This window comes from Oxyura jamaicensis, chromosome 4, assembly GCF_011077185.1.
Source record: "Oxyura jamaicensis isolate SHBP4307 breed ruddy duck chromosome 4, BPBGC_Ojam_1.0, whole genome shotgun sequence".
Classification (NCBI taxonomy): domain Eukaryota; kingdom Metazoa; phylum Chordata; class Aves; order Anseriformes; family Anatidae; genus Oxyura; species Oxyura jamaicensis.
Window position 1 is genome coordinate 63,512,793 of NC_048896.1, and position 27,945 is coordinate 63,540,737.

General features: G+C 38.0%; 1 protein-coding gene across 3 annotated transcripts in view; it reads left to right on the top strand.

Moving 5' to 3' along the window:
• Positions 1–591: 591 nt before the first annotated feature.
• PRDM5 (PR/SET domain 5) overlaps positions 592–27,945 on the top strand; it is an 88,539-nt gene continuing 61,185 nt past the window's right edge. For all 3 annotated transcript variants that reach the window (XM_035325925.1, XM_035325926.1, XM_035325927.1), the window contains exons 1-7: positions 592–761; positions 5,629–5,712; positions 14,713–14,835; positions 23,884–24,067; positions 25,820–25,994; positions 27,183–27,275; positions 27,533–27,654. In XM_035325925.1, coding sequence (XP_035181816.1) covers positions 669–761; positions 5,629–5,712; positions 14,713–14,835; positions 23,884–24,067; positions 25,820–25,994; positions 27,183–27,275; positions 27,533–27,654 — 874 coding nt within the window. In that variant the 5' untranslated portion in view covers positions 592–668. The remainder of the gene's footprint in view (positions 762–5,628; positions 5,713–14,712; positions 14,836–23,883; positions 24,068–25,819; positions 25,995–27,182; positions 27,276–27,532; positions 27,655–27,945) is intronic.

A 27,945-nucleotide genomic window follows, 5' to 3' on the forward strand; every position in this document is an offset into this window, starting at 1 on the left:
TAAAGCCATATATCTACTATATGATGCTCTGAATGTACTAAGCACAAAAGGGCAGACTTGTGCATGTATATAGGGAAACCAAGAAGTAGTCAAAGGGAGTCTTGTATATGGCTGGCCCTGTTTCTCCTTTTTTTTACACTTCTCTCTACTGTCTGCCTATGGACTGACAACTTTTGCTACTGCAAAAACCCACTTGATCCAGAAGGCCACATACTTTTGTACTGGTGTTTACTGTCATCGTGTAATTAAAATTCTGTGCATTTTTTCATTCCCTCCTACTGCTACCACCACACGATTTCTCCTATGCTGTGCTGGCCACTAGAAACTTTAACTACTTCGACTCTCTATACATCTCTTAATGTCTCTGGAAGAACACCAAGGCTAACCCCGGCTAAGGAAGTCGCTCCCTCGCCTTCGGCCTCCCGACGGTGCGAAGCCCCCGATAGCCGCCACTAACGGTCCCCAACGGCCGCTGCCCCGCAGGTGCGCGCGCCCCCTGCCGCCGCCCGGCGCGGCGGGTGCTAGTGTCGGCTCCTCCCCTCGTCCTCCTCGGGAGCCGGGCGAGCCCCGCACCCAGCCCCTCGTCCTGCCCCCTCCCCCGGTGCGATGGAAGTCCCTGGGAGTCCTCCTCCTCCCCGCTAGCCGGCGGCGGCCCGGCCCGGTGCAAAATGCTGGGCATGTACGTGCCGGATAGGTTTGCCCTGAAGTCGTCCCAAGTGCAGGACGGGATGGGGCTCTACACGGCCCGCAGAGTGAGAAAGGTGGGTGATCGCCGGCCCGGCCCGGCCCGGCCCGGCGGGGAGCCCTGCCACGTATCGCGGCGGGGCCGTGCCGCGCTCAGCCCCGCTCCGCTTCCGCCCGCCCCGAGCGAGCCGAGCCCGCCGCTGCGTCCGCCCGGCCCGGGGAAGGGGAGCGGGGCGCCCTGCGGGGGTTCCCCTTGCTGTTGTCGCACTTTGTCCCGACTTTATTATGCTCTTCTGGGTTTGTTTGGAGAGCCCCTGGCCCTGCGGCTCGGTGGGGTGGGCGGTGCAGGTCCTCGGTCCAGGGCAGAAATCCGGGCCCGTTGGGGGTGCGGTCCAGCTGATCCAGCCGCACGTCTCTCATCTCCCGAACGTGCCCTGCCCTGTGATGCCGCCTGACTGTGGTGAAAAACTCTTGATTGTTTGAAACCCCAATTAAAACTGCTCAGGTGGCCCGCTCAAAAACTTCTTCCAACCGCTAGAGGCATACCTAAAGTTACAAACCCTGCAGTAGCATGCATTTCCAGTTATATATGTTTTGCTTTACATTTTTTTTTCCAGGTTTTGCTCCTCACAGGGTAGGCAGAGCTGCCTAATTTTTCAGTGCTTTTGTCCACAGGGCTTAGGCACCTTGGGGTAGGAGTGCCTAATCTTTAAGCTGTTCAAGAGGGTTAATAGGGGGCAGAGGGTCCAAGCTTTTTTATCAGTTAGCTTGTTATTATTATTATTCAGAGAAGTTCTGAACTTTCATTTGAAACCTTTGGGAATTCACACATGAAGGAAGGTTGTAGGCTGCTATCACATACATATAAATTCCTGGAATCTGAAATTGAATTAACTTTACAGTGAAACTCACTGAAATTGTCACCTGTGGGTCAATGCCAATGCTGAAGGTCTGAGGTCCCCTTCCTCCACTGTTGTACATAGAATCATTAGATCTATTTCTTGTGAGAACTACTCCATGTTGCTTTTGAATTCTCTTTTTATACAGGCAAAGTATATGTTGTCAGAGCTCTGCCTGCATAGCTGTGCCAGTGTGAGCTCCTCGTACAGGACATCCTAACAAAACTGAAATGTTCCAAGTGGTATATGTTACATGTGGAATATGGACAGAATAGGTGGAGGCAGTTACAGTAAGATCTCTGTGTTTTAGGAGTGTGTCATGACAGTGTCTGTTATAGACTTGGTATTTCTTTGGCATTGAATCCTGAATGCTGATAGCACCAACAGTTGTGGTATGTGAAGCCCTGATCAAGTCTATGTCTGACAGACAGGCAGACTCCCTCTTCAGTAGGATGTGGAAACCAGCTTCTGAGTTGTCCTTTGGAAACCAGGCACTGCTTCGAACAGGTATTCCTAAAAAAGGTTGAAGACCTAAGCACAGTGTGTGGCCATAGCTGCTCACAGAACAGCAGATGTGTAAACAACACAAATGATACATTGGATGTAACCAGACTGTGTTACTCTTTTCCCATGGAAAGAAAAATCTGAAGTGCTCTCAGTGTTTCTTCCTTTCCGATAGTGAGGCAGCATTACTACACTTTATAATACAGAATAGCTAATAGCTGTCAAATTGTTAAGTAATACCTTGGAGCTCTGGGATTGGGAGGAGGTGTTGAATATGGCACTAATTGTGAAATAATATATGTGTTCCTGAGTAGCAAATACCGCATCATTTTCTTTCTGTTGTTATCACACAACTGCAGTTGTCTTAACTGGAAGCCAAACACATTTCAGATGGTCTTATAATCAGACATTGCAGTAGCAGCTCCCAGGTGTTAAGTAATCATGAGGTAGGCCTTGGAAAACCATAGTATTAGCAAAGTTTTGGTAATAATATATTTTGACATGCTGTTACTTGCTATCTTCTTTTGGTCCTTCAGGATTTATGCCATGTTTTCAATCTTTTGTCTGTAGTCATAAAAGGTGGAAAGTTTTTGTTTTGTCACCTTAACAAAAGCCGTGATTCTCTTGTAATTTTTTTATCCAACAGCTTTGCCAATGGATACAGCACCAGTGTCTTAAGACCCTTGGTATAGTCATGAGAGAGAGCTACTACCTTTCTCAGTGTTCTGCTGAGTCTGGAACAAGATTAGTCACTGCTGCTCTTTCAAAAGCAGCTGTTGGAAGCAGCTTTTTGATATTTGAATGATGTGCCTTTCATATCTTCAGTCATTTCTATGGTTGATTTTAGACTGTGCTGTAAGCCTCGGCTTTCTGAATTTGAGAGGAAGTCTAACACTCTGTTTTTGCTCTATATATTTGCATATGACAGCATATTAATTAGCTAGGACTAATGAAAATACATGTAAGTAGAAAAAATCATTTAAAGGCAGAATTAACAATTACATTTATCTCCACAAACTTTTGTGTTACAAGACACCAGATTTTGCTGTGTCTAGTTTCTGCTTTTTGTACAAATTTGAGAAGCTATAAAAAGTGGTTAGTGGTTTGAATCACCTCCGGTTCATGTTACATTCACTTTACATTACTGGTGGGCATCTTGCCTTTTGCTTTCTCTATTGTTTTGAACTTCTACAAGGGTTTAAACATATTGCAGGAGAGGTTTATTAGTTTGGAGTAGTTGAGCTAGGAATGACATATGGTATTTTTGTTTTCAGTCAGTATGCCCTATTAAGCTGTTGCTGTGTTTTACCCCAGAGGTGATGTGTTGTTCAGTGGTGAGTAAAATTAATCCTGTAGGTACTTTGTATGGTATGTAGGCATCCTTTGGATTGTGAGGATGAACTTATTACTGAGGTGAGGGTTGTGGAAACCTCCAAAATAGTTAAGGAATAAATTTATCTTTTTTTTTTTTTTTTTTTTTTTTTTTCCCACTTAAGTGTAGTGTTCTGCTGCTGAAGTGAGTGTAGGAGACTAGCTGTTTCAGGTTCCTTATTCATGCAGTCTTTTAATTATTTAACTGTTAAATTTATGGAGATTTTTTCTTTTCCTTTCTATAAAACTAATTTATGTTATAGTTGAACAAGCTTCTTTCATCTTGATCCTTGCTATGAGTGATGGGAGGTTCTGCAGTTAAAACCATGTCTGCCCTCAGAGCCTAGTAGCTGTAGTGAGCTAGTTTCTTGTTGCACCAAAACTACGTGGTGCTTTGTAAGTGAATGGGAAAAGCCAGTTCAGCTTGGTGTGAGAGGTCTTCTGAAAGTGCCTACCTTATGTTTGCCGAGGCTAGAAAGGACCATACATCTCCAGAACAGAATTCCTCTGCCACCGTCTTCCTCCTTTTTAACCTCAGCAAACAATGTGACAAATTGTCTCCCGTGTAATATCTGTGTTCCCCCTCGGCGGGGCCCCCCCCCCTCCCCCAGAGATCAGTGTGCTTGCTGGAGGGCACTCAGGAGAAGCTGAGAACATTGATGGCTCTGGAGACGTAAGTGTGCTGACATAATTTCACCTTCCTTGCCACTGAGGCAAAAGAAGGAAATTTCAGTTTGAGTCTCAAATTCCTGGATTTGTAAAGCTGGCAGGGGACGGCCTGCGTTCACATTTGATTAGCAAAACGATGAAAGTTGGTATGGAGATCAGTGAGAAGTGAAGGAGTTGAAGCCACATAGTGCTAATTTTTACTCTCACTGCCTGTATCTGTATCTCAATTGGTGCTTTGGACTCCAGTCATTGTCTGGTGTTCTTGTCTTTTTACCTCCTTATTCTCTTGGTCCTTTGAATGGAATATTTGTTGAGCATATTTTAATATATTACCCCTCTAGTCTGTTGCCTTGTTATTATGCAATGTCAATTTTCTGTTGTTTGTTACCTCCTCAAGTTTCATTTAAAATATATATATATATATATATAATTTATTTGTTTACTTGGTTGAGGGATCATCCTGTAAATTTTCTATTCCACCTTTTCCTTGCCACTGTACCTGTAAGCAAGGAAGGAGAAGGAAAAACATGGAGCAGGCTGTTACTGGGATCATGGAATGTGTCTGGGGGAAGGGACTAGTAGACAAGATTGATCCTTTCATTAGCCATAATGTTGTATTTTTAAAGAAACAACAAAGTTGCTTTTTATTGTATAATTATAACCTGTAATGCCTTAAAGTATATAACAGCTTTTTTAAATCTTAATATTGTATAAAGGAAAATTGTGTTCTGCATTCCAATTTATATGGTTTATCAATGCAAATAAGAACAAGGGGAAAAACAGGCCTATGTCAGGTGGAAGTCCTAGCTGAAGTATTTATCCTGCTGCTGGCATGAAATCTGTAAAGGGAGGGGAAAAAACAAACAAACAAAAAACAAACCACAACTTTTGGAAGAACATAGCAATGGATGTTTTCACGATGTGTATTATGACTAGCAGGTGGCATAATATTTTAATTTTTTTTGAAGACTTTAATTCATAGACACGTGCATATTCCCTCATTTTTTAAACAAGTCCCTCTGTATGTTCAAAACCTCAAAGTTATTTAGTGTTTTGATTTGTGGCACTTCAAAAAGTAGTGTTGCAAATAATCCTGCAAATAAATCTAATGTAAACTTTGTGCTTGCCAAATACTTTGGCCTTAATGGGATGTATATCGCAAGATGCTTCCTGAGAATCTTGTAAGAAATGTAAGAAATTTGACTTGTAAATATGACCCTTATTTAAAATCAAGAAAAATGCTGTATGCCAAATGGAAAATTAGCATGTACAGGAAAGGTATGGTTTTAAGAGATTCTCTAAGCCATAAAAAGAATGGGAATGAGCTTGAAGTTGAACCCAAAAGGATGTGCATCTTTTTGGCTGACAGTGGACTTCCAAAGCAAAACTGTCCTTTTCCACTTGAAACTGAAATTGAGACCTCTGCTGGAGTTTGGAATTCACTTATTATTTTTTAAATATATTCCCTACTGATTCATTTTCTTTTATATTAATTCCTTAGGGTGAAAAATTTGGCCCCTTTGCAGGGGAGAAACGAATGCCTCAGGAACTGGATGACGACGCAGACTGCAGGCTTATGTGGGAAGTGAGTAGTCTGCAGTGAGGACATCACATGTAGCAAAAAGTGCTCCCAGGATTGTTTTCATTGTAACTTTTTTTTTTATTTTTTTTTATTTTTTTAGTTAAGGCTTAACTAAAGCCTTAACTGTAGCTAGATACTGTAGCTAGACATTGTACTTACTGATGATATTAGAGTACACTTTTTGTATAGGGATATTGATAGGGAAATTACTTCTTTTAAAGGATAAAGAAATAACAAATGATAATTTCTAATCAATGAAATATTAAACAAAAATGTAACAGCACCGTGGAAAACTGTTGAAAATTGTGAGAACTAAGTGATGAAAGTACTTTGCCTATGGGATTGTAAATTACTGGGATTCTGGTTTATGTTTGCTAACATGTCAGGTCATATAAAGCATTCACTGCTGTGATGCTTGTGCTAGCATTTGGCAGTTGTAAGATAAGTGGTGAAGTTTCTGTATTTTACTAACATTTGTAATTCAATGTGTAGTTACAAGATCTTTAGCAAAATAAAAACCTGGTGCTATGGGTAGATGAAAGGGGGTTTCGGGGCTCTTCTAAAAAACACTAAATCTTGTAATGATGTCCTTACCACTTGTGTCATAGCTGTGTTTGCCTGCAGCAAAATTCTGTCTGGGTGTACCAGCTGAGGACTTCACAATTTGACTGAAAAATACTTGAAATAACATTTCAAACTTGTTCTAATCACCTGCTTTTCAGTGCTTCTGTTCCATCTTTGTAATCTGTGATTTCTGCTCTAGTTCTTTGAATAGAATTAATTTCTTTCTTTTTTCACCCAAGCAATTTCCATTGAAAGCAAATTTAGTCCTCTTCTACTCTGAGAAAGAGACTCGTTTTCAAGTTTCTCATATTTATGTGGTGTATTTTTCTGTTGTGTGGCACTGTACAAAAAACACAGGTTTGTCATCTGTGTTAAAGCACTATACATACATTTATTGCAAAATAAATATGTGAAAAAAATAACCCTTTAGCATTAACATTGCTGAACTCCTTCTAAGGAGAGCATGGTACTGATATGGCCTTAGAGCTATAAATACATTCTACACAGTGGAACAATGTGTGAAAATGCTAAAAGCCCATCTTGCTAAACCCAAACTCAATTTCTATCCAGTGTCAGAGTGGAAAAATACTCCCTAATGAGTATTAACTCAAGTCTGTGAATCCCTATGGCTTTATTTTTCCCTTTCCCCTAGAATCACCCTATTTTTTGTCTTTTTTATAGTTGTTGTCTTTTTTAATTTGGAGATGTGCCCAAAATACCCATTTCCAAAGAGATGGTGTATACAGTTCTTTCCCCTGAGTCCTTTGGTTATATACTTAGAGCAGCTGTTTTCATCTTGTTTGTTCTCAGCTGAAAACAAAACAATACAATGTACTTTTGTTATGAATGTTTGCCAAATACAGTACATGTTAATATGCCCTGTCTTACTTGCCTTTTCATTATGTTTCTGCAAGATATTTTAAATTAATAAAAAACTTGAGCTAGAACAAGGTTTTTAGAAGGGACGGTGAGTGGATTATAGGTGTGAGAAGGCCTTTCATTTAGGTTGGTTAGAAAGCCATATGATTTTCCAGATGCCTCATTGCTGATGATTAAATGAGATTTATCTGTTTCTATATGACAGAAAATAAAAGGGAAATGCATGTATTTATTGATGACACTAATATGACCCCTTCGACAGCAAACCAGAAAATGAGATTTTTATGAGCTGTTCTGAAACCTTTTCATAATATCTTATTGTAACCTAGTTTTGAGACCCTTGAAAGGATTCCTGCATACCAAATTTTATGACTTCCTGAATGTTTGAACCTAAGTTGTTCATGTTTACTGAAGTTGATCTGAACATGAGCTTTATAATATAATTTAAATCATGCTGAGAGTAGTCTTAAGTTGAAAATTGAGACCAGGAATGCAGAAAGTAAAAAGTAAAACAGTCCAAGTAAATGGTTATTCCAGAGACTGTGGGAGGCAGTCATAGCAACCAGCCAAATTTGTGTGTAGTCAGCTGTATCAAATATATTAAAAATAATTAATATGATGACTATTGGATGAAGGCATAGTCAGGCCTGAGCTCACAGTCTGACTGCAGTCAAAAAAAAAAAAAAAAAAAAAAAGGCAAAAAGGCGTTTTCAGGGAAGACACCTTTAGAAGGAAGGCTAAATAGTAGAATCTTTTTAATAGGTTAAGTTAAAATGAACATTCGTGTTTTTTTCTCTGTATGTGATGCCTGCGTTCTTAGCTTCAACTTTGTGGAACAGTTTTCTGCAATGAAGCTTACCACATGAATTTCTAGTTGCATAGACTAGTGGTCTGTGATGTGGTCTATTTTGAAGAAGCTCTTCCTATTTCTGTAACACCAGCAATGTGAATTGGCATCTTTAAGACATCACATTGAGACAGAAATATGCATGTGTTTAGGGACATGGTTTAGTGGTAGATTTGGCAGTGATGGGTTGATGATCAGACCTGATAATCTTAGAGGTCTTTTCTAACCTAAATGATTCTGTGCTTCTATGTTACGTTTTTATTTGGTCTTTGGGAAAACATGGAACTGAAAAAGAATTTATCGGGTCCAGTGATTTTGTTAAATACAGTTCTGAGAACATTAGGGTTTGTGTTTTAAATTAAATATAGCACTGTGCTACTGGTCTGCCTGCAAACTGCATAGTTCTGAAGAAATCAAAGGTTTACAGTTGCTCATTCAACAGACTCCAGGTTGGGGAGGTGTCTGAAACTCAGGAGTATTGCATCTAGATGTTTATCATTAACAATAAAAATCACGTTTTCAGCTAATCAGAAAAAAAAGAATGCAGAAAAGAGAATTTTTATTTACATGGTTGTTTGAATGAATGTAGATTTTTAAATTTATAAATGTTTAGAAAATGGTTTACAAAAAGCAGGCAGTGTGTTTACTGCCTTCAGCAAAGATGACCATCTGCTTATTTTCAGTGATTGTTTTCTTCTCTTGCCAGGTGTGCATGGTAAAATGTTTGTGTTTGCAGTTATGAACATTTTAAAGTAGTATACATGGCACCTTGAATATTTTTCAAAAATTTGGAGATAATTGCAGCATAAAAAGATGGCGTGCATAATGTGGATGGGCATTGCAAGCATCTTAGGTATTATTTAGGAATCTGTAGGATTCCATCTGGCAACTTATTGAATGATTAGGAGTTCTTTTTTCCTAATGCCTGTATAGTAATGTGAAATTTGTTATTGTGGCATATTTAGTGATGTCCTGGTTGATACTGATGTAAACACCCCCCTTTGCAGTAGCAGTGAATGTCAGGTATTTCATCTTACTGTGAAGGTATTTTATAGAATCATTGAATAACTCAAGTTGGAAGGGATCCACAAAGAAGATCATTGAGTTCAACTCCTGGGTCTGCACAGGACCACCCCAAAATCAAACTATGTCCGAGAGGGTTGTCCAAAAGCTTCTTGAACTCCGGCAGGCTTGATGCTGTGACCACTGCCCTGGGGAGCCTGACCCAGTGCCCGACCACCCTCTGGGTGCAGAACCTTTCCCTAACCCCCAGCCTGACCCTCCCCTGTCCCAGCTCCATGCCGTTCCCTCGGGTCCTGTCGCTGTCGCCAGAGAGCAGAGCTCAGCGCCTGCCCCTCTGCTCCCCTCGTGAGGGAGCTGCAGGCTGCCATGAGGCCTCCCCTCAGCCTGCTCTGCTCTGGGCTGATCAGACCAAGGGACTTCAGCTGCTTCTCACACATCTTCAGATCTCTAGACCCTTCACCATCTTTGTAGCCCTCCTTTGGATGTTCTCTTTTTATATTGTGGTGCCCAAACTAGGGGATAAGGTCCCGTGTTCTATTTAAAAACAAAAACAATAACAAAAAAGTGTGATACCATCTATTGGTGACTAGGCTTTTGAGGTCTATTCCTAGCTCTTTCACTGATTTCTCTTGTTGACAATAGGCACGTCATATAATCCTTGTATGTCTTTGCTGATCTATGAAGATGACTGAATCCTGTATTATTTAGGGGTGGTCTCATGAGACTTAAGAGCATTTTTAGTTTGGTAGTCTTAGAAAACCAATGAAAAAAACTTCTGGTCTTGAGTTCAGGCCTCATTAAAATAGTTTTAAAATCATTTCTGGATTGACCACTGTAGCTTGAGGATCCTAAGGAATGCACCTCAAGCTAACATTATATATTTTATTAATTGAAAATTTGAGTTAAAGCTAACTGTATAGAAACTGGAAAAATAACATTAATAGTATTATAGGATTGATCCTACTTCACTGAATTTTCAGGGAGCCTAAGTCCTGTAAAAATGTTTTGCTTCCATTTTAAATGTTTTATAACTATTTATGAAAGACTAAAAATACTCAGATGTATGGGGAAAATGCAGTAAGTTGCTTGCAGATACTTTAAGAAAAGCTTTCTTAAAGCATTTTCTACTTCAGTTTGTGGTATACAAAACCGTTTTTCCACTTCCTCCCTCGGAAAGATATCCTCCATTTTCCAACGATATCCTGCCATCAATAGTTGTGGTAGGCAGGTTGTCCGGAAGATTCTTGGAGTGGTTCAGTGACTGGAATGGAGTCCCCGGAGAGCAGACTCGAAGTTTTGTGGCAGAATGAATCCTCTTTACTTTTCCAGGTCTCACGTGGACTGTGTGTGTGAATCCTTGTAAAAGAGGGTTCTGTGAGATAAAGAAGGTCAAGAAACCTTAGCTTATTCAATGTGGGAGTTTGCTTGTCATGGTCCAGAAAGCTACTTGCTGAGTGTTAGTTCTGTGGGGTAAAGAGCTAAATTAGTAGTAGTATCTTTACGTTTCTTGAGGAGCATGTAGCAGGTTGACACTGTCTTCTGTTTTTCTTCTCTTGCTGTTCTAGCTAGTGCAACTGCCAAGGCTGGGGGGAGATACTGAAGCTACACAGTATGTTTGTCATGTTTTCTGGTGTCACCAGCTGGGGATGTAGGAGGGAAAATTCCTTGTTGCTGTGGCTAGTAGAATCATGTTGGCTTATAGTACAACATCTATCTTAGTGACAGCTATCTTTGATCCTGTCTTCTTGGAGGTCTAAACAGATTTACAGGTAGAGCCATGTGAAAGCATTTTTGATTGTATTTGTTGATGTATCTTCTAATTAAGTTGATTTTCTTGTTTGATAATCACAACACAAGGCAGAAGTATGACTGAGCAGGCTGTTACTGGAGAGAGCATCTTTTGGGACATTTTCCAAACTTCATTTCAATTCATTAATAGTTCAACTTGGGTAATATTTAGGTACACTTTTCAGTTTGAGGAGTATATTTGCAAAGCAAACAGACTAGCTCTTGTATGTTGTTGTTGTTTTTATTTTTTTATTTTTTATTTTTAAATAAGATATTGACAAAGTTTGAAATTCCTTGCCATGGTGCTCAAAGACACATCTAGGAAATTCACCCATTCACCCAACCAGTGAAAAAAGAATGGTAAATGTCTAGTCCATGTTAAGTACAGTATTTTGACTGTGTTTTTCTTGTCTTTTCTTCCTCACATCTGTGTATTTAATGCATTATTTCTTTATGAGGTGGAAAAAAGCAATAGGACGTATAGCAAGTTTTCAAGGAATTTATTGTATTCTTACATCAATAGTTTCCTTATGTGTTAAGTCTTTGCTTTGTGTTTGATATTTCTTCGTGGATTGGCAGAGAATAAGAAAGCACAACTGAGATGAGTGTGTATCACTGAAGTGAGTATAAATTATTGTTACATAATTTAAGGATCAAACGAAGAAGAAAAACGGATGAAAAGGGAAGTAGCATAATGTATGTTTTTTATAATAGGATTATAATAGGATCTTGGTTCCGTTTCTAATCCAAGTCAAGATATGATGGAAACCTTTATAGGATTTGCATGATGGGCCTCTCTAACCCCGTTTTTGGGTAGCTTTAGCTAAATCACAAAACCATTAACTTGACTTTAATTGCTCACAGATGTTAATCTTCACTGTAAACTATTTTCACTCAGACAATGTGAGGTTCTGCTCTTTGGTTATTTAGATCTGGGTGATTATTGCAGTATAATCAATGCAGCACTTCTGTAAGGCTTTGGTGGGAAGGAGAGCTGTTCAGATATGCATCGCTAACATGTCTTTTTGCATGAAGTTGGTTTTTGCTTTTATGTCATTTTACAGTCATTACGTCATTTTACAGTCATTCTACTCAAGTTCCTGGTGGAAACAACAGTTCCTGCAATGAGCAGGTATCATTTCTCAACGGGGTAGTCAAAGAATCACAGAATGACTGAGGCTGGGAGGGACCTCTGGAGTTTATGTGGTCCAACCCCCTTGCTCAGGAAGGGCTACCTAGCTCTGGTTGTCCAGGACCATGTCTAGGTGGCTCTTGAGTATCTCTTTCTGAGGATGGAGACTCCACTGCCTCTCTGTGCAAAGTGTTCCAGTGCTTAGTGTTATATATTATTATTTGCAGGTGCATTTAAATATATAGGTTTGACACTTTTTAGTCTGGTTAATCTATGCGTTTGAAAGTAAAACAACTTTTAAAGTTTAAAATATTGGCACCTTTTCATGATATGTCCCTCTTAAGAAAAATGTCTTTGGAAGAATAGTAATGCATTTTGAAGACTTCTATTTGTTTGGAGAACTACAGTAGTTTTTTTGTTTTGTTTGTTTGTTTTAATCTGAGAACAACATGCTGTCACCAGCTCCCATGGTAATGGAATACAGTTTTTGTTTCTAATGGTATCTTTAAAGTTTAGGTAATTTAAGCAGTCATACTGAAGGAATATGATATTGCATCCATTAGAATTAAATATAGAAAGAATTTGAGCAATTTAAATACAAAGCCATGACGACAATCTAATTTTGATCTTGCATAGCTGAAATCCCCAGCTCTTAGAAAATACATACTCTGCACACTTCTTGTTGACAGATGAAAATATGTTCCTTATATAAATAAGTCATATGGAATGTGTGTGACTCTATGACCTTTTTTCATGGCTATCTTTTATATCAGATTTAAATGATAAGCTATTTAAAACAAAACCAGCAAACCACTGGCAAAGTGGCAGCTATGTTGTTTCAGCAGTATTTCTTTTTGTTTTAAGGGCAAAGAATGACCTAGAAATAGTAACCTAATTTTAACTATTATTTTCATGTTGTCAGCGTAAGCTGGAATTTTGTCACAGTCATAAAAATTCTATGGATCTATAATTATACCCAAAAGCCTCTGATAAGATGACATATATGTGCAATTCTTTCTTTGAAATGGTGGCTAGCAGGGAAAATTTGCTTGGTCTGGTGTTAAAACTATCAGTAAATATTATTTGGGGAGGTGGGTTCTACTGCTACTGAAGTTCTGGAGTGGAAACAATGGAATGACTCATTAGTTAAAGCTGTCACACTTATGTCTGCCTTCAGTTCTGCAGAACAGTTCTTTAAAGTGTCTTCTTCAATTGGTAACAAAACCTGAGCATGTTTGTTTCCCAGGCTAAACAATTTGTAGCTCTTCACCTATGTAGTATGTTAATTTGTTGTTACCGAAATCATCTTCTATTCTGATACAGTTTCAGCCAAGCATAATTTAAAATTGACCAACTGTTCACTGAGGCTACGTATTTATATGTCCTTTGGATAGGTCACTCAAGTGAGCTGTAAAATAAGATATACGGGATAGATTAATGCAATTATATTGATCCTTGTTCTGAAGATAGTTCTCAGGAAGTGTTGGGGTGTGGGGTAGACACCAAAAAAAAACACCCTCAAACTTCCAAGACTTGAAAGGGAAACAAGGAATATAGTTTTAAAAAAGTGCTTTATAAGTTTCTGGGACATTTAGGATTGGTGTGGGACAGATATGTTAGAAGCAAAGTTAACAATAGTGAAACCATATTTGCTGGATTTGGAATTTGGAAGAAGAAAAGTTGCATTTGGTGATAAAGAAGGATATAGAACATCTAGTGATGGAGCAGGGGGATAGGAATGGAGACAGAATTGATAATTCAAGGTTGAGCTTGTAAGTTGCTTGAACAATTGGTAATTTTACATAAATGGGAAGCTGCAAACAAACAAAAGTTGAATTGAGATTTAGACATACTCTGTAATTGTTTGCAGTTAAGATTGAGATTTCTCTGGAGATGTGAGACTAGGTAGAAAGAGTTGGATTTAGGATTTAACAGTAAAGGGTGAATAGGATCTGCTAGAAAAAGAAGATAATGAGCAAAGAACAAGCCAGTCTACAAGAAGATCATAGAGTTATAGAATGGCTTGGGTTGGAAAGGACCTTAAAGATCATCTAGTTCAAGTCTGTGCTCATGTCTTGTGTTGTCCTGACCCAGGTGCAGCACCTTGCACTTGGGCTTATTGAACCTCATTAGGTTCTTGTGAGACCACTTCTCAAGCTTGTCCAGTACTTGGAGGCAGGTAAGTTTATAACATTATTTGTAAGAAAGTGATCAGTGACAGACTGAATGACAAAAGACAGGGAAGTATGAGAAAAATTAGGTATACTGGAGGAGTAAAATCCTGGCATCAGAACATATAAAGGAGAACTCTGAAAGGAAATCTGTAGAAGGGATGATAGGATTTGAATGGGAAAGGACCTCTCAGATTATGTCACTTTCTGGCAAGCTAGTAAACAGAGGTGGATTTAACAAAACAAAGTGGGAGGAAAGAACATGAGCGAAGTGATCATACTGTCAGATGAGTGAGACCCAGGAGTCAGTCATAAAGCAGAGAGGTTTGTTTAGTAGAGGAAAGGCTAAGAAAAGAGACTGGGAACTCAAAGGAAACTGACCCCCGTTCTGGATTTGAGTTGCTTACATATTTTGAAGGTGGCTAAGTGCACTTATATAGAAAAACGTGAATGTGCATCACAGCTGTGAGTACCTGATGAAAGCAAGATCATCTTGCTGACACCAGCATACGTTAACGTTTTACTTGTTAGTATATGTTCAGTAGATACGCTAGATGATAAGTTTTAAATTTGTATTGATTTTTTTTTGAATGTTTCAGGTTCGTGGCAGTAAAGGTGAAGTCCTTTATATCCTGGATGCAAGCAATCCACGCCATTCGAACTGGCTGCGTTTCGTCCATGAGGCTCCATCACAAGAACAAAAGAATCTGGCAGCCATCCAGGTAGATTTGGTGGATTCCTACCATTTGCTTCCTGTGACTAATTTGTGAATTTGATCTCCTATTTGATCTTTGTCTCTTGCAATAAAATTGTAAGACTAAGAAACATAGTAGCCATGCTGCTTTCCTTTTCCTACTTTTTTTTTTTTTTTTTTTAAGTGAGCACACGTGCTTAAATATGGTACTATAAATACAAGATTGAAAGACTGAAAAAACTGTCATTAGTTAGAAGCTGGTATTCTTTGAAAGATCTGTATTAATTGACAGAGATGGGCTTACACTGTTTAACTTATACAAACTATTTCTCTTGGTTTGTAGTAAAACAAACAGTTTACATTTAGAAGAAAAAATGATTTCCAGTTGTTCATTCACTATGCTAACAGACATTTAAATTTCTCACTAGAGCCTTAGTCAAATTAAGCTTTTGCCTGAATACAGTTTTTTTGTCATGGTGGGATTTTAAAATATTAACTGGGTAGGTATATACTTGACTGAATCAAGATTAGTGGTTTAGAGGCCTAGCTGTGTTTCATGCTGAACTCAGGTATGGACTTAGGAAAGTAGAGTCATGATTTTACTTTGTAGTTAGTTTAAAATTTAATAGAACAGTGTGACAAGTTTGAAAGCAAGCATGGTGCTTAAATTATTCCTGTAGAAAACAGAATTGAAGGATCTAATTATCTGATAGGATGATCATACAGTGTTTGAGGATAAATTAATAATAATAAAAAAAATTCTTTTCCTAATCTTGGCTGCAGATCTGAATTTATCCAACTAATTTTTACATTTTTATATTTGTCATTTGCAGCATTCCATGGTAATGAGTTCTACTGCTTTAATTACATATTATGTGAATCATGCTTCTGTTTTTCTTTTTAGCAACTTCTTAATTTCACTTGATTCCCCTTAGTCCTTGTGTGATAGTGAATAGTCACTTTGTTCAGTATTCTATGCCATTCTTGATTTTATAGAACCCTATTATATCTGTTCCTTCTTATTTGACAGCTCTTTTCTCAAGCTGAGGAGTCTTAGTTTGTTTAATCTCTCATTTTTGGAAGCATTCTGTGACTTTGCAGAATGGTAGCAAAGACAGGCATATTTTTCTAGTTAAAGATACTGTTCTTTTAGAGATTATAAAAGAAATGAACTATCTGCATATTTTTTCAACAGCTCAGTAAAATAATTTCTAGTCCCATATATGCAAGAATTACATAGCTGTGTTATTTTTTTCTCAGAATATGCATTTGCCAAAAAAAAGCTGTTTCAGGTTAACGCAAGATATTTGTTAATGTAATCCAAATCTGGATTTATTTATTTATTAATGTTATGAAGGGGAAACATTAGGAAGATAGTAAAAGGATAAATGCTAGTCAGCACTTCTTAAAATTATTACTTTGTTTTTTTTTTTTTTCATATTGAAATGACTTTTTTCTAGGATTTTCCTGCAGATCCTTGAAAAAAAGAGTTTATTTTGAGGTCTAACAAAAATATTTTAAGATGTTTCTCTCTGTTGAGAAACAGAGTTTAAACAATGTTTACTTCTCTTTGCTGAGAAGAGAAATGTTTACTTGAAAAAAAAAAAAGTTAGTGAAGATCCAGCATGTAGTTCTGTAGAAGGTACACACTGATGACTGTCAACACTGGTAATTTCAATTTCCATGTTGATGACTTGTTGGCTCCTTAAATCTCATATTCGCCAGAGGGGCTGTTTGCAAGCACTGTTCACTGCTTCCAAATACCCTTGTATACCTCATCTTAGCCTCCCTCTTCATGTCCCAGTTGTGTGCCTTTCTGTGACTTTCATTCTACTGTTGTACTACATCTGTTCTGCCTAGCACTTATACCTTTATCACACTAGTTGAATGCTACTGTTAGCAGTGGCATTGTGTTGGCAAATCTGACTGGTTATCTGTCTGCCTTCACTTGATTTGGCCTCCTACTTTCCAAAGCTCTAGTTTTACTGAATGCCAGTCTGTGGTGTACATCTGCAGCTTTATTCCAGGTGATCTCATGAGCAATTGAAAATTCAAGAATGATCTCCAGAGAAACCAGAGATCTACTTCTGTTTTCCAGACCAACCAGTTTCTCTCCAAATGAAAATCTTCACCAGTCTCTAGTGTTCCATCAAATACTGATGGATGAATGTGACTGCAATTTTGCTGCTGGTGTTGTTTCTTTGGACCTTGTTGCTGATCCTCTCTTAGATTAGTGTGGACAGCTTTATCATCAGTTTATCCTGTTGGTCTCTATTCTGTCATGTTCGTGATCTCTTCAGATCTTTACATTCAGGCTACAGTTTAGTTTAAAGTAACAGAGGAAAGAGTGTTCACTATTCATCTATGTAGCAAAAATCTCATCAGCATTGACCAAATGACTGTTTCATTGTGCTTTTCCATGATGTCTGTGACAAGTCAATGGTTAATTTAGTATGACCATTGCCTGTACAACTATTTCTTTATATTTTTCCTTCAGCCTTTGTCTTTCTGTTATATCAAAGCTTTACAGATGAAGATCTTTCAAATGATTTTGTCATTCTGCTTATAGAACTAAATTTGCAAGGTCTTCCTCATCCATGGCTGTCAGTCCTAGGCATTAGTCAAATATATGTTATCACGAGTGAATAGGCAGTGTGATAACAAATTATAGTCAATGTTGGCAAATGCAAAGTAAGGTTCACAAGAGGGAGCAGTGTGAACAAGTAATGTTCATTATTACTTTTTAAATAAAACACTCAGTAAAATGACCTGAATTTCTGAATAAAAGTCTTAATAGAATGTCACATCCAGTGCATACCAGTGGGTTTTTGCTAGTGAAAATGATTCTTTAAATAAAGAAATAAAAACAGACTATTATGTTGCATTGCATAATGCTATACCTCGGTTAGTATGTTTGGTGCTTTTTCCATGTCTTTTTAAAGGATTGTACTGGAGTTACAAGATGACTTAAAAATAACAAAATGTGTCAAGAGTATTAAAGTCCTATAAAATCTTCCACAGTAAAACATATGTAAAAGTTGAGAGGGGGAAAAAGAATAAACATCAGTATATATAAAGTGATGAAAAGCATCACGGAGGCAAATTTATGAACACAAACAAAAATTTTTTAAATTATCTCATTATTTTTAAAGTATTGTCGATAATCAGCTGACAATACAACTTGTGCATTCTCTGTGGGTGACCTTCAAATTGTGTGTGTTTATGTACACATGTGTTTAATTACACATAACGTAAATAGGTATTACTTGTATTGAATAAAACTAAAGATGCACGTATTTCTTTTCAGGGTTTGGTTTCACTTTAGTAGATGGAGGTGCAAATCCCAAAGCTCTGCTATTCCTTCAGGAAAAAAAAAAAAAAAAAAGCCCACAAATCCTTCAGAATTTTGCTTCCATGATAGCATTCTTTATGATAGGCAGATTTAAGGCTAATTGTTTCAGTAATACTTTGCTTTATGAAATCAGTAGGCAAAATGATACTGGAGTATTTCCAGTAATAGTATCCTTTAATTTGAATTCTGAGTTGCCTGCTTGCCCCAAGGATGATGAAATTATGTTTTACAAAGGGGAAAAAGTTGTAAGTTACATGTATAAAGTTGCTTTAGCTTCATTATAATTTTGTGGCTGCAAAAAAAACATAAATTACATTGCTGAACAAATACCTAAGTTAATTAAAAGATGAAAAGAATTCAAAATACAGATCACTATGTCAAACAAAATCCTAATCTTAGACCAACTGAATGATCATGCATTACATAATTAAGTAGAATATATCTGCATAGTTTTAGAAAACTAACTCAGAAGATTAAATAGAATACTTAGAGATGGCTAGAGACTATGTTCTAACCAGCACATTATAATTACCCTTACAAAACGCAAAATTATTCTAGACACTTTTATTTTGTGAAGACCTTTTATGAGCTTGGTTGGAATTTTTAAACAAGCATTTGATTTTTCTCTCTCAGTTGTTCTGCTTACTCTTTAAGGTAAAGTTTTACTACTGAATCTTGCAAGTTAACGTTTAAAAATATTTGACCAATGTTTATGATACTAGCCTGTAAAATATGGAAAATAAAGGTTGTCTGCTTCACAGTTGGCCTTTTAAAATTTTCTGAGAGACTTTGTATGAACTGGGAAAAAAAAAAAAAGTGAATGGAAGTCAAATGATTCCTTTTTTTTTTTTTTTTTTTTTCTCACTGCTGCTAATTTCCACTATTTCTGTTTCTCCCTATTTTTCTTTCTGGTTTCCAAATACTCCAACAGGAGATTTTTGGTCAACTGTGAGAATGCTTTCTAATCTGATTGCTTCACTCCAGTAGTGATAGCCATTGTAATCTCATGTCGAAAATGAAGTGATCAACTCAATGTTTGCTGCCTAGTGCTTGGTATTTAGTTTAGAGGCAAATGAAGTGGATGCATGTGCCTCAGTAAACCACATCCTGGGGTTGACTGGAAAATATGATTAGCTCATTATAGGTTAATTGTATACAATGATCACATTTAGACCCTGCACAAAATGCTTCCTGTGGTGAAAAGAGAACATAGAGGGCCTGGGAATTATTTTACTTTTTAAAAAATTATTATTATTATTATTTCCTTTCCTGTAATGCAATGCTTTCTTACTAAAACCCTAGCTCTGGTAAGAGCTTTTGGTGGTATTGTGGGGTGCATGCTGGTCTCTTGAGTTCTGTCACAGCTCAAGGGTGGAGCTGTGATGTCTGGGTGTTCTTTTACTTGGAACACACAGCAAGTATTTTTAACAACTGTTGTGTAAGTAGTGCCAATGTGTGACTGCTGGAAAAGAACGGAGAGGTTGGAGGGTAGCAGCATATGTACCATTTGTTTTTCTCAGCATTTTGCAGTTGAATTGCTGCAGGGTTCTCTAACTTATTTCAGGTAGTAATTGAATGAGTTAATCCTCTGTTATGTTTAAAGTAGCTTTAGGATTACAACTTTTGCATTAACAGAAACTGTATGAATTCTAATCTATTTTGCCCTGGGCTATTCTTATTTGCTTATAAACATGACTTGTTATATGGAGCAAAAATGCATTGTAATTATCATAATCAAAGGGAAATGGTTCCTATAAAAAATTCTGCATTTTTTTTTTTTTTTTTTTTTCAGTTTTTAGAGTGGTAGAGTATTATATTTTCAATATTCTTCTATCCAGAATGTATGCACTTATCTGTTTGTCAGTTGTAATTTTATTAAACACTCTCTGCTGAAGATTACTATGCAAAAAGGTCCTGTTGTTGTTAACATGAAAACTGTTTTATAAACAGAATCGCAGCCAGCTAGAGCTTTAAATTCAAATATTATTTCATGAGCAAGCAGACACTGAGATGGTCTGCTGTAGCTCAGAAAACCATGAGCTAGAATAATGATTAGCAAAAAACAAATAATGATTAGCGAAGAAGGATATTTGCTGTGAAGTGGTAGAGTGGTTTAAAATCATATTTCACAAGTGTGACAGAGGACTATTAGTATGTGAGAGAGAGCACTATAGTAAGTGTAGTAAAACCAGACTATCCAAAGGCGAGAGCTAGAGAAGATGCAACGAAAGCAAGGACAAACTGTTTTGTGAGCACCTGAAATTCACTTTGAGTATTACAGAGGAATGATTAATTAGTTACGCAATGTAAGAAGTAAAATGAACATAGCTGTTGGCTTCCCATATGCTCAGGGGGGAGAATTCGAAAGTCTGCTTGATTCTTGATTTTTTTTTTCTTTTTCCAAAAACAACAACAACAACATTTTGATTGGAGGGTGATAGGCGTTTATCTGCTCTTGAGTACACACTATTGCTGTTCAGATGCTGTTGCTGAACTGAGATGATCCTTTCCATATACTCAGTGCTTGCGAGGCCACATGTGGAGTCGTGTCCAGTTCTGGGCCTGTTGCTGTGAGAGACACCTTGCTCCTGGAGAGAGTCCAGTAAAGGGCCACAAAGGTGATGAAGGGACTGGAAGCTCAGGGGAGATCTTATCTATTTGTGCAAATACCTAAAGGGAGGGTGCAAGGAAGATGGAGCCAGACTCTTCAGTGTTGCCCCATGACAGGACAAGAGGCAGTGGGCACAAACTGAAACACATAAGGTTTCCTCCAACCTCCAGGAAACACTTTTTTTTTTTTTTTTTCTCGTACTGACACTGTTTGCCTAGAGAGGCTGTGAATTCTCCTGTCTCTCTTGGAAATCTTGAGAAGCTATGGTGCTGGCCAAGCCTTTCTAGGTGTCCCTGCTTGTTCAGATGTTATTCTGATTGTGTCTTTCCTGGCACAGCATGCCCTTTTTGAACTTTCCTATGTCCGGGCTTATGGCTTTGCCTTCCCCTGCCACCCTCCCTAAGGAATCACCTCCACACATTTCCTGGCATGGAGTTTCTACCCTCACAGACCTTGCCTAGTACTCTGGCAAGCGGGAAACCTTGGAGCTGCAGGCAAAGATCAAGGAAAAGGGAGCATGGTTGTTTGGAGAGCTACCAAAGGAGAAGTGGCAGAACAGGTAGGCTGAAGAGCTTCCTTGCTGCCAGGAAACTGGGTGTGGAGAGAAGCCAGCTAATGCTGCTTTAAGAGCAGTGGTTGTGGGCACATGGAGGAACTTGGTAAAGATAATGAAGGTTTGGGCTGGAGCCAGCTGATCAAGCCCCAGAGAATGGAGAGGCTCCATTCTCGCTTGGGCAGTATGAGGCTATTTGCTTCCTCCTCCTCCTGTATTTTCAGCTTTCATGAATGATCATGATCTGCTTTGGATGAAACAGTAGGATGGGGCTGTCAGTGTTTGTTGGCCCGTGTTCCTTGCCAGCCTCTTCTGTTATGAAGCCCTCCTCTGTTACAAATCACACATATTCTTAGTAAATGTGAGGATCATTAAAATTATTTGAAAGATGTTTTACTACTTTCACCATGTGCGCATGTAGATAAATGCACTTCATGCAGGTGCTGCTGGTGGGGAGGGAGAGATTTAAATTCCTTTGTTTGTGGTTTCTGGAAAACTCCCATTGCAGCCTCAGGAGATACTACAGTGGAGGTATATCTGTTTTAATTAGCACTAAGAATACCAGACAATTAGCATAGCTGGAAAACCCAAAGAAATTAGCTTTGGAGGAGGAATGAGCTTGAGTTGTGTGTTAGGTTGGGTTGGTATTAAAACTCTTTTCTTTTCAGTATGAATACAATCCAGGTTACTCAGGCATTGAAAGTTCTTCCATTATTATTGTTATTTACTAAAAGTGCACAAACAGGACAGAATCAGGCAGATGCATTTTGACATGAATAGCCCTAAAATACATCCCAGGTGCACAATGGGGAGGTGCGGAGAAGGTGAGAATGCTACAGTACTGAGGAGAGCTTGGTTGTTGCGATTCATGCATTTGGTCTAGGTAATAAGAATCCATAGTTCTGGTTGCTGCACTCCCAGATTGTACCATCTTGTGGTGCAAGGTATGTCATGTGTGATCTAAGTGAAAGGAGCACGATTTGGTTCTTTATTTAGTAAGCTTTTTACATGGGATACATGCATTTTTTATTTTTATTTTTGTAAGCCAGTAATAGATGTGGGCTTCTGCATGCATTTATAAGGTTGTCTTGCTTTTTATGTTTGTCCTGAACCCCTGATGTGTTGGGTTTTTTTCCCCAGTCATTTTATCCTGTCTACGTGGAGACATATAGAAAGATTTTCTGCCTTTCCTCACATCAGAATTGCATGAGATGATTTGAGTTTAGACTGCAGTAAATTAAAGTACTCTGAAACTCTTGACAGAAGTATAAAAAAACAACTCCTAGATGTACATACACACAAGTTAGGGTAGCATGCTGATAGATAATCTGGGCTGCACAATCTGTCTTGAAAAAAATGCCTAATTAGTTTTGGTTTCAAACGCTGTTGGTGAGATTAGGGATAAAAAGAAAAGTGGTGTGTCCTAGAAGGAAGCAGCAGCTACAAGTCTGTTGAATTTAATAGGTTTCACTGTTGTGTGACAATAACTTCTGTAATATATAACAGACCTTCTAAACAAGAGAAATACTAAATCCCTGCTGATAGTTTAAATTAATCTTAGTATATTACAAAAATGAAAAATCATTATCTTGTTCTTGCTCTATGAAGCTTGGTACAAAGTACATGGCTAGAAGTACTGTAAAGAAGCTTCAGTTAACTTCCCTGGATGTTAATCAGATAGGCTTTAAGATTTATGATACAACTTGAAAGTCTTCATTACGTAAATGTGCGTGTCCTTTCGGTGTTTTGGGGAGCAACCAAAGCAATTTGTTCAAGTACAGCAAAAAAAGAAGCTCCATATAGCAGCTTAGGAGGGAGACAGCTGCCCTGCCTTTGTAACTTTAATTTAACATTGTCAAAGGCCAAAATTGTTAGCTTACGTATCTATTTGGAAACTTTTTTAGTCATTGTGGAGAAGGTTTTAGACCTTGTTATTAACGTAGTTTGATCTCATGCAGAATCTGGGCTGGATCCTTGGCCTTCTGTGATTTAAACTAGCAGAGAGTTTTGATCAAGTGGTTTAAAGTGCTTTTAATAGACATGCTTGCTAACTTAATAGCGAGGATAACTGACCAGGGTTGAAAGTCTGTTGATGAAGAGAGCTGGGAATCCAAAAAACATTAATAATCAGTACGAAAACCTGTTACTGAAAGCTGGATTATAACTCATGCCTCCAAAGATGACAGAGCTAAAGTTTATTGGTTATTTAAATTTCATCGTTTTTCTAATAATCAGATGTTGCATTTTCAAACTCTGAAGTTCTTGTAAGGCAGAGTGTGGCAAGAGAAGAGGACTTTAACACCTTTAGTTTGGTATAGGCTACAGTGCAAATTGGAAGAGCCTCCTAGGTGAGGTGGGACTTATTTCCAGAATACAAAGGCACTTTATCCATGCAGCCACATTGGGAAAGAAATCTAAGGAAGGCTATTGCAGCTTTGTGCCTCCTGGGGAATGGAGCTACCCCTTGTATAGGTCAGGGCTAGTATCAAGGTCCCAGACTTGTCTCTAAATTTTACTTTTGACACTGTTATTCATTCCTTCTACTTATGGTTTGCAACAGGAAGGGGAAAATATTTTCTATCTGGCCGTGGATGATATTGAAACAGACACAGAACTTCTGATTGGTTACTTGGACAGTGACATGGAAGAAGAGGAGGAGGAAGAGGAAGAAATAACTGTTATCCAGGAAGATGAAGACACTGGCAGCAATAAAGAAGTGCAACCAGCTGGTGAAAAGAATGCAGGTGAACAATATGTGGCAAATAGTCTAATGAGTGCTTAAAAGTAGAATCATAAGATCGTAAAATAGTTTGGTTTGGAAGGCACCCTTAAAGATCATCTAGTCCCAGCCCCCTTCCATGGGCAGGGACTTCTTTCACTAGATCAGGTTGCCCAAAGCCCAGCCTGGCAAAAACATGGCAGTGTTTCCAGGAATGGGGCATCCACAACTTCTTTGAGCAACCTGTTGCAGTGCCTCACTGTCCTCATAGTCAAGAATTTCTTCCTTATATCTAATCTAAACCTGTTCTCTTTCAGTTTAAAATCATTCCCCTTGTCCTATCGCTTACTTACCCTTGTAAAAAGCCTTTTCCATGTTCTTTATAAGCCTTATTTAAGTATCGAAAGGCTGCAATGAGGTCTCCCCAGAGCCTTCTCTTCTCCAAGCTAAATGGCCCCAGCTTTCTTAGCCTTTCTTCAAAGAAGAGGTGCTCCTCTGACCTGTAGGCCACATATCTTTTAATGCAGCTCAGGACTTTCTGAGCTGTAAGCACACGCTGCTGGCTTATGAACAAGTTTTCATCCACCAGTTCTCCCATGTTGTCTCCTCATGGCTGCTCTCAATCCATTTGTCCCCTGGAAGTAATGAGGAAGAAAGACAACACTAACTATATGGTACTGGGGAACTGGAAGGCTCTGAACTCTGAACTCTTGTATGATTTTAATCTTATTTTGTGTTGGGATTCTTTGCCTAATATGGGGAAGCCATTCCTCTGAGTTACTGAGAGAAGTGTAAGGGTGAACACAGATTTCATGACAAGTTATGATTAATTTTTTGAACTATAAGAGTTCACCTCACATGACTATAGCCTTATAAAAGGTAGGTTTACAATCTAAGCAAGAGAGAGAAGTTCCCCGTGTAGTAAACTTAGAGAAATAAACCTTTCCGTAAAGGAGTTCAGCTGATCCTGAGGTAAGATGTCTAAGAAGGGGTAGGTGACCTGAGCTGCCTATTGAATTCTCAGTACGTTTATGGGTAGTAGAGACAACCCGTGTAACCTGCTTAGACTAACAGCCTAAGTCACACATAATGCTTTCTATTTATTTTCAGTAATGTTGATTATAATCCTTTCAAGGTAGACTGTCTATTTGGAAGGATAAATAACAGTGCATCTGTCACCACTACTGAGATGACAGTACAATTCAGTAATTTCTTAGAAAAATTACTTTTCCCACACCTGTGAGAGAAGATGTAAGACCATTATCTGGAAGAGAAAGGTAGCTTATCTGAAGTCTTCTTCTTTGCTTTAAACAGGTTTATTTGTATATTTGCTTACAATAGATTTATATATACCAAATATTTTTATAATAGATTTATAATACCAAATTATTGGTATATTTGCTTATAATAGATTTCTGTCTCATCCCTGTTCAAAGTGAATCTAGAATCACTAAATCAGAGAAGTATGTCTGCACTTTATCTGAGCAGTCTAGAGGGATTCTAGTCTCTGCCCGACAGCATTTCAGAACCTGTATAACAGCAGGAGAATGAACTGGTGTTAGATCTTTATTGTGTAATACGAAGTTTGTAAACCTCTGTTGAAGACAACAAGATTGCACAAGCATACGTGTGCGCAACATCCATATTGAGAGACAATATCTCTTGTGAATTTCATGATGTCATTTTGCATAATCTGTTTTTGGCAGAGTGTCTCTTAAAGTAACCAAAATATTCCCTGAAAACTATTGCTTTTCTGTTTTCTCTTCCAACCATGCAGATACCCTCACCTGTAAAGAGGACCATGCATGTCCAAACTGTGAATCCAGTTTTGCAAGCCAGGAGATTCTAGCTGAACATCTCCAGACGTTGCACCAAAAACCCAGTGAGGAAAAGGAATTTAAGTGCCGAAACTGTGGAAAGAAATTCCCTGTTAAACAAGCTCTACAAAGACAGTGAGTAGAAAAAAGAGTGTTTTTTTCAGGGATCATTTCATTCAATCATTTATTTCTGTTAGCTTATTCCCAATTTAGGCTTTAATTTTTTTCTACATATTTCTATCCTCACTCTTTTCATATTAATTTCTTGTATTTGTTGGAGACTTCAATTTGAGTAAGAAAGTGTCACTAATTTTTAATCTTTCCAAATTAGGTACTGTAGGTCATATTAAAGCTACTGGTTGGTGCAAAACCCATGGTCTCCATCAGTGAACATTAGCAGTTTAGGAGATTCAACTTCTTAACTGGAGGTGTCATTACAGAATTAGACTAAGATTTAGAAAAAGCAAATGATATCTGGAAGGACAGAGAAAGGAAAAGCAGTGCTTTGTGTTGGTTTAATTAAATATTTGAATGGAAAAAACAAACAAACAAAAAACATAAAGAACCCGTAGCAGATGGGAGACTTAAAAGTGCACTTTTAAGATACTTAAAAATGATCTTGTTTACTCTGTCCTTGGGTAGTGTAAATGTGCAATTTTGTCATTGAAGTCGTATACCTCACATTATACTTTTGTACAAATATATCACCCTTTTTTCTTTTGGTATTTATATAAATTTTTTGCTTGCAACTAAGTAGATACATTGCTTTTTAGTGTAGGTAGTACACTGGTTGCCCAAGTATCTAATTATGGATAGTAGTACATTTATTCTAACTCTCTCATATTAGAAGGAGACTCATATTGCATACAATGCAATTAATACTGCTCTTGTAAAGAACTGCTGATGTTTCTTATGTCTGAATAATGTTAATGTATCTTAAACTGCCAGTTTTTATGAGCTTTGTGTCCTTTCATCGAAATATACAGCAGAGAAATGTTTGGTGGAGGTAATTAAATATTTTCTATTGAACATTCTGCAGTGGAGTTCCATTTGTGTAGTATGGCTAGTTAAGTAAATCTTTGCATCGTGCAAAGTAAAATTAATCTATCTGAGGGGTACAGCAGTATGACCTGAACTCTGCTGTTTATGTATCTGATGAGTCCCACTAAATTCCAGGAGACTTCACATATTAAATAGATTACTCACATACTTAAATGTTTGTAGTTTGATCTACAAGTAGTTTGTAGTTTCTAGCTACTGCAATTCTGTAAATTGTAGAATGTTCCACTTATTTTTTTTATTTTTTTGTTTGTTTTTCTTTAGTGTACTTCAGTGCACAGAGAACATCAACCCAGGGGACTCTTCAAGAAGTTTTCAGTGCTCTGTTTGCAATACTTCCTTCAGCTCAGAATCGAGGTTTTGTGTCTGAGTTACTGGACTGCATATCATTGCTGGCCTCCCTTTGCATGTTAGCTTTCAAGCTTGTTAGTGTATGTGAATCCTAACAGTGAAAGAAGTCAAATGCTTTCATTCTTATTTGCTGTAAGTAATGCATGAGGTGGCCTTGGAACTCTGCAGTGCAGCATGTGTTAAGCTCAGAGTACTTGCTGTGTGTCTGGTTTCTGCAGATACTGCTTCATGTGTTGTTTTTCTTTGCTTGTTATCCCATATAGTTATGAACAGCACAAGGAGGCATGCAGAGGGGATGCCAGATTCATATGCAAGGCAGATGGTTGCGGGAAGAGGTTCAAGAGTAAGGATGCCCTGAAAAAACATAAAGAAAATGTTCACAGTGGTAAGAAACAGTTTAATGTTTTGGAGAAAAAAGCAAACAAACAAACAAAAGCCAACACCTCTAACATGTTCCTAGCTTTAAATATGCAAATCAGAGTAAACATTGTCTTTTGGTTTCGTTTTTAATGGATTCATTTGTACCAGAAAGAAAATTAAGTAGTAACTAATTGCAAGGGTAAGTATTCCTCCTCCCCTAGGGAGAAATTACTGTATACCAGATGAATCATTAGTCTTTTGCAGAAAATGCAATAGGAATCTGGGGATGTTTAAACTAGGCAAATAAGAGATAAAA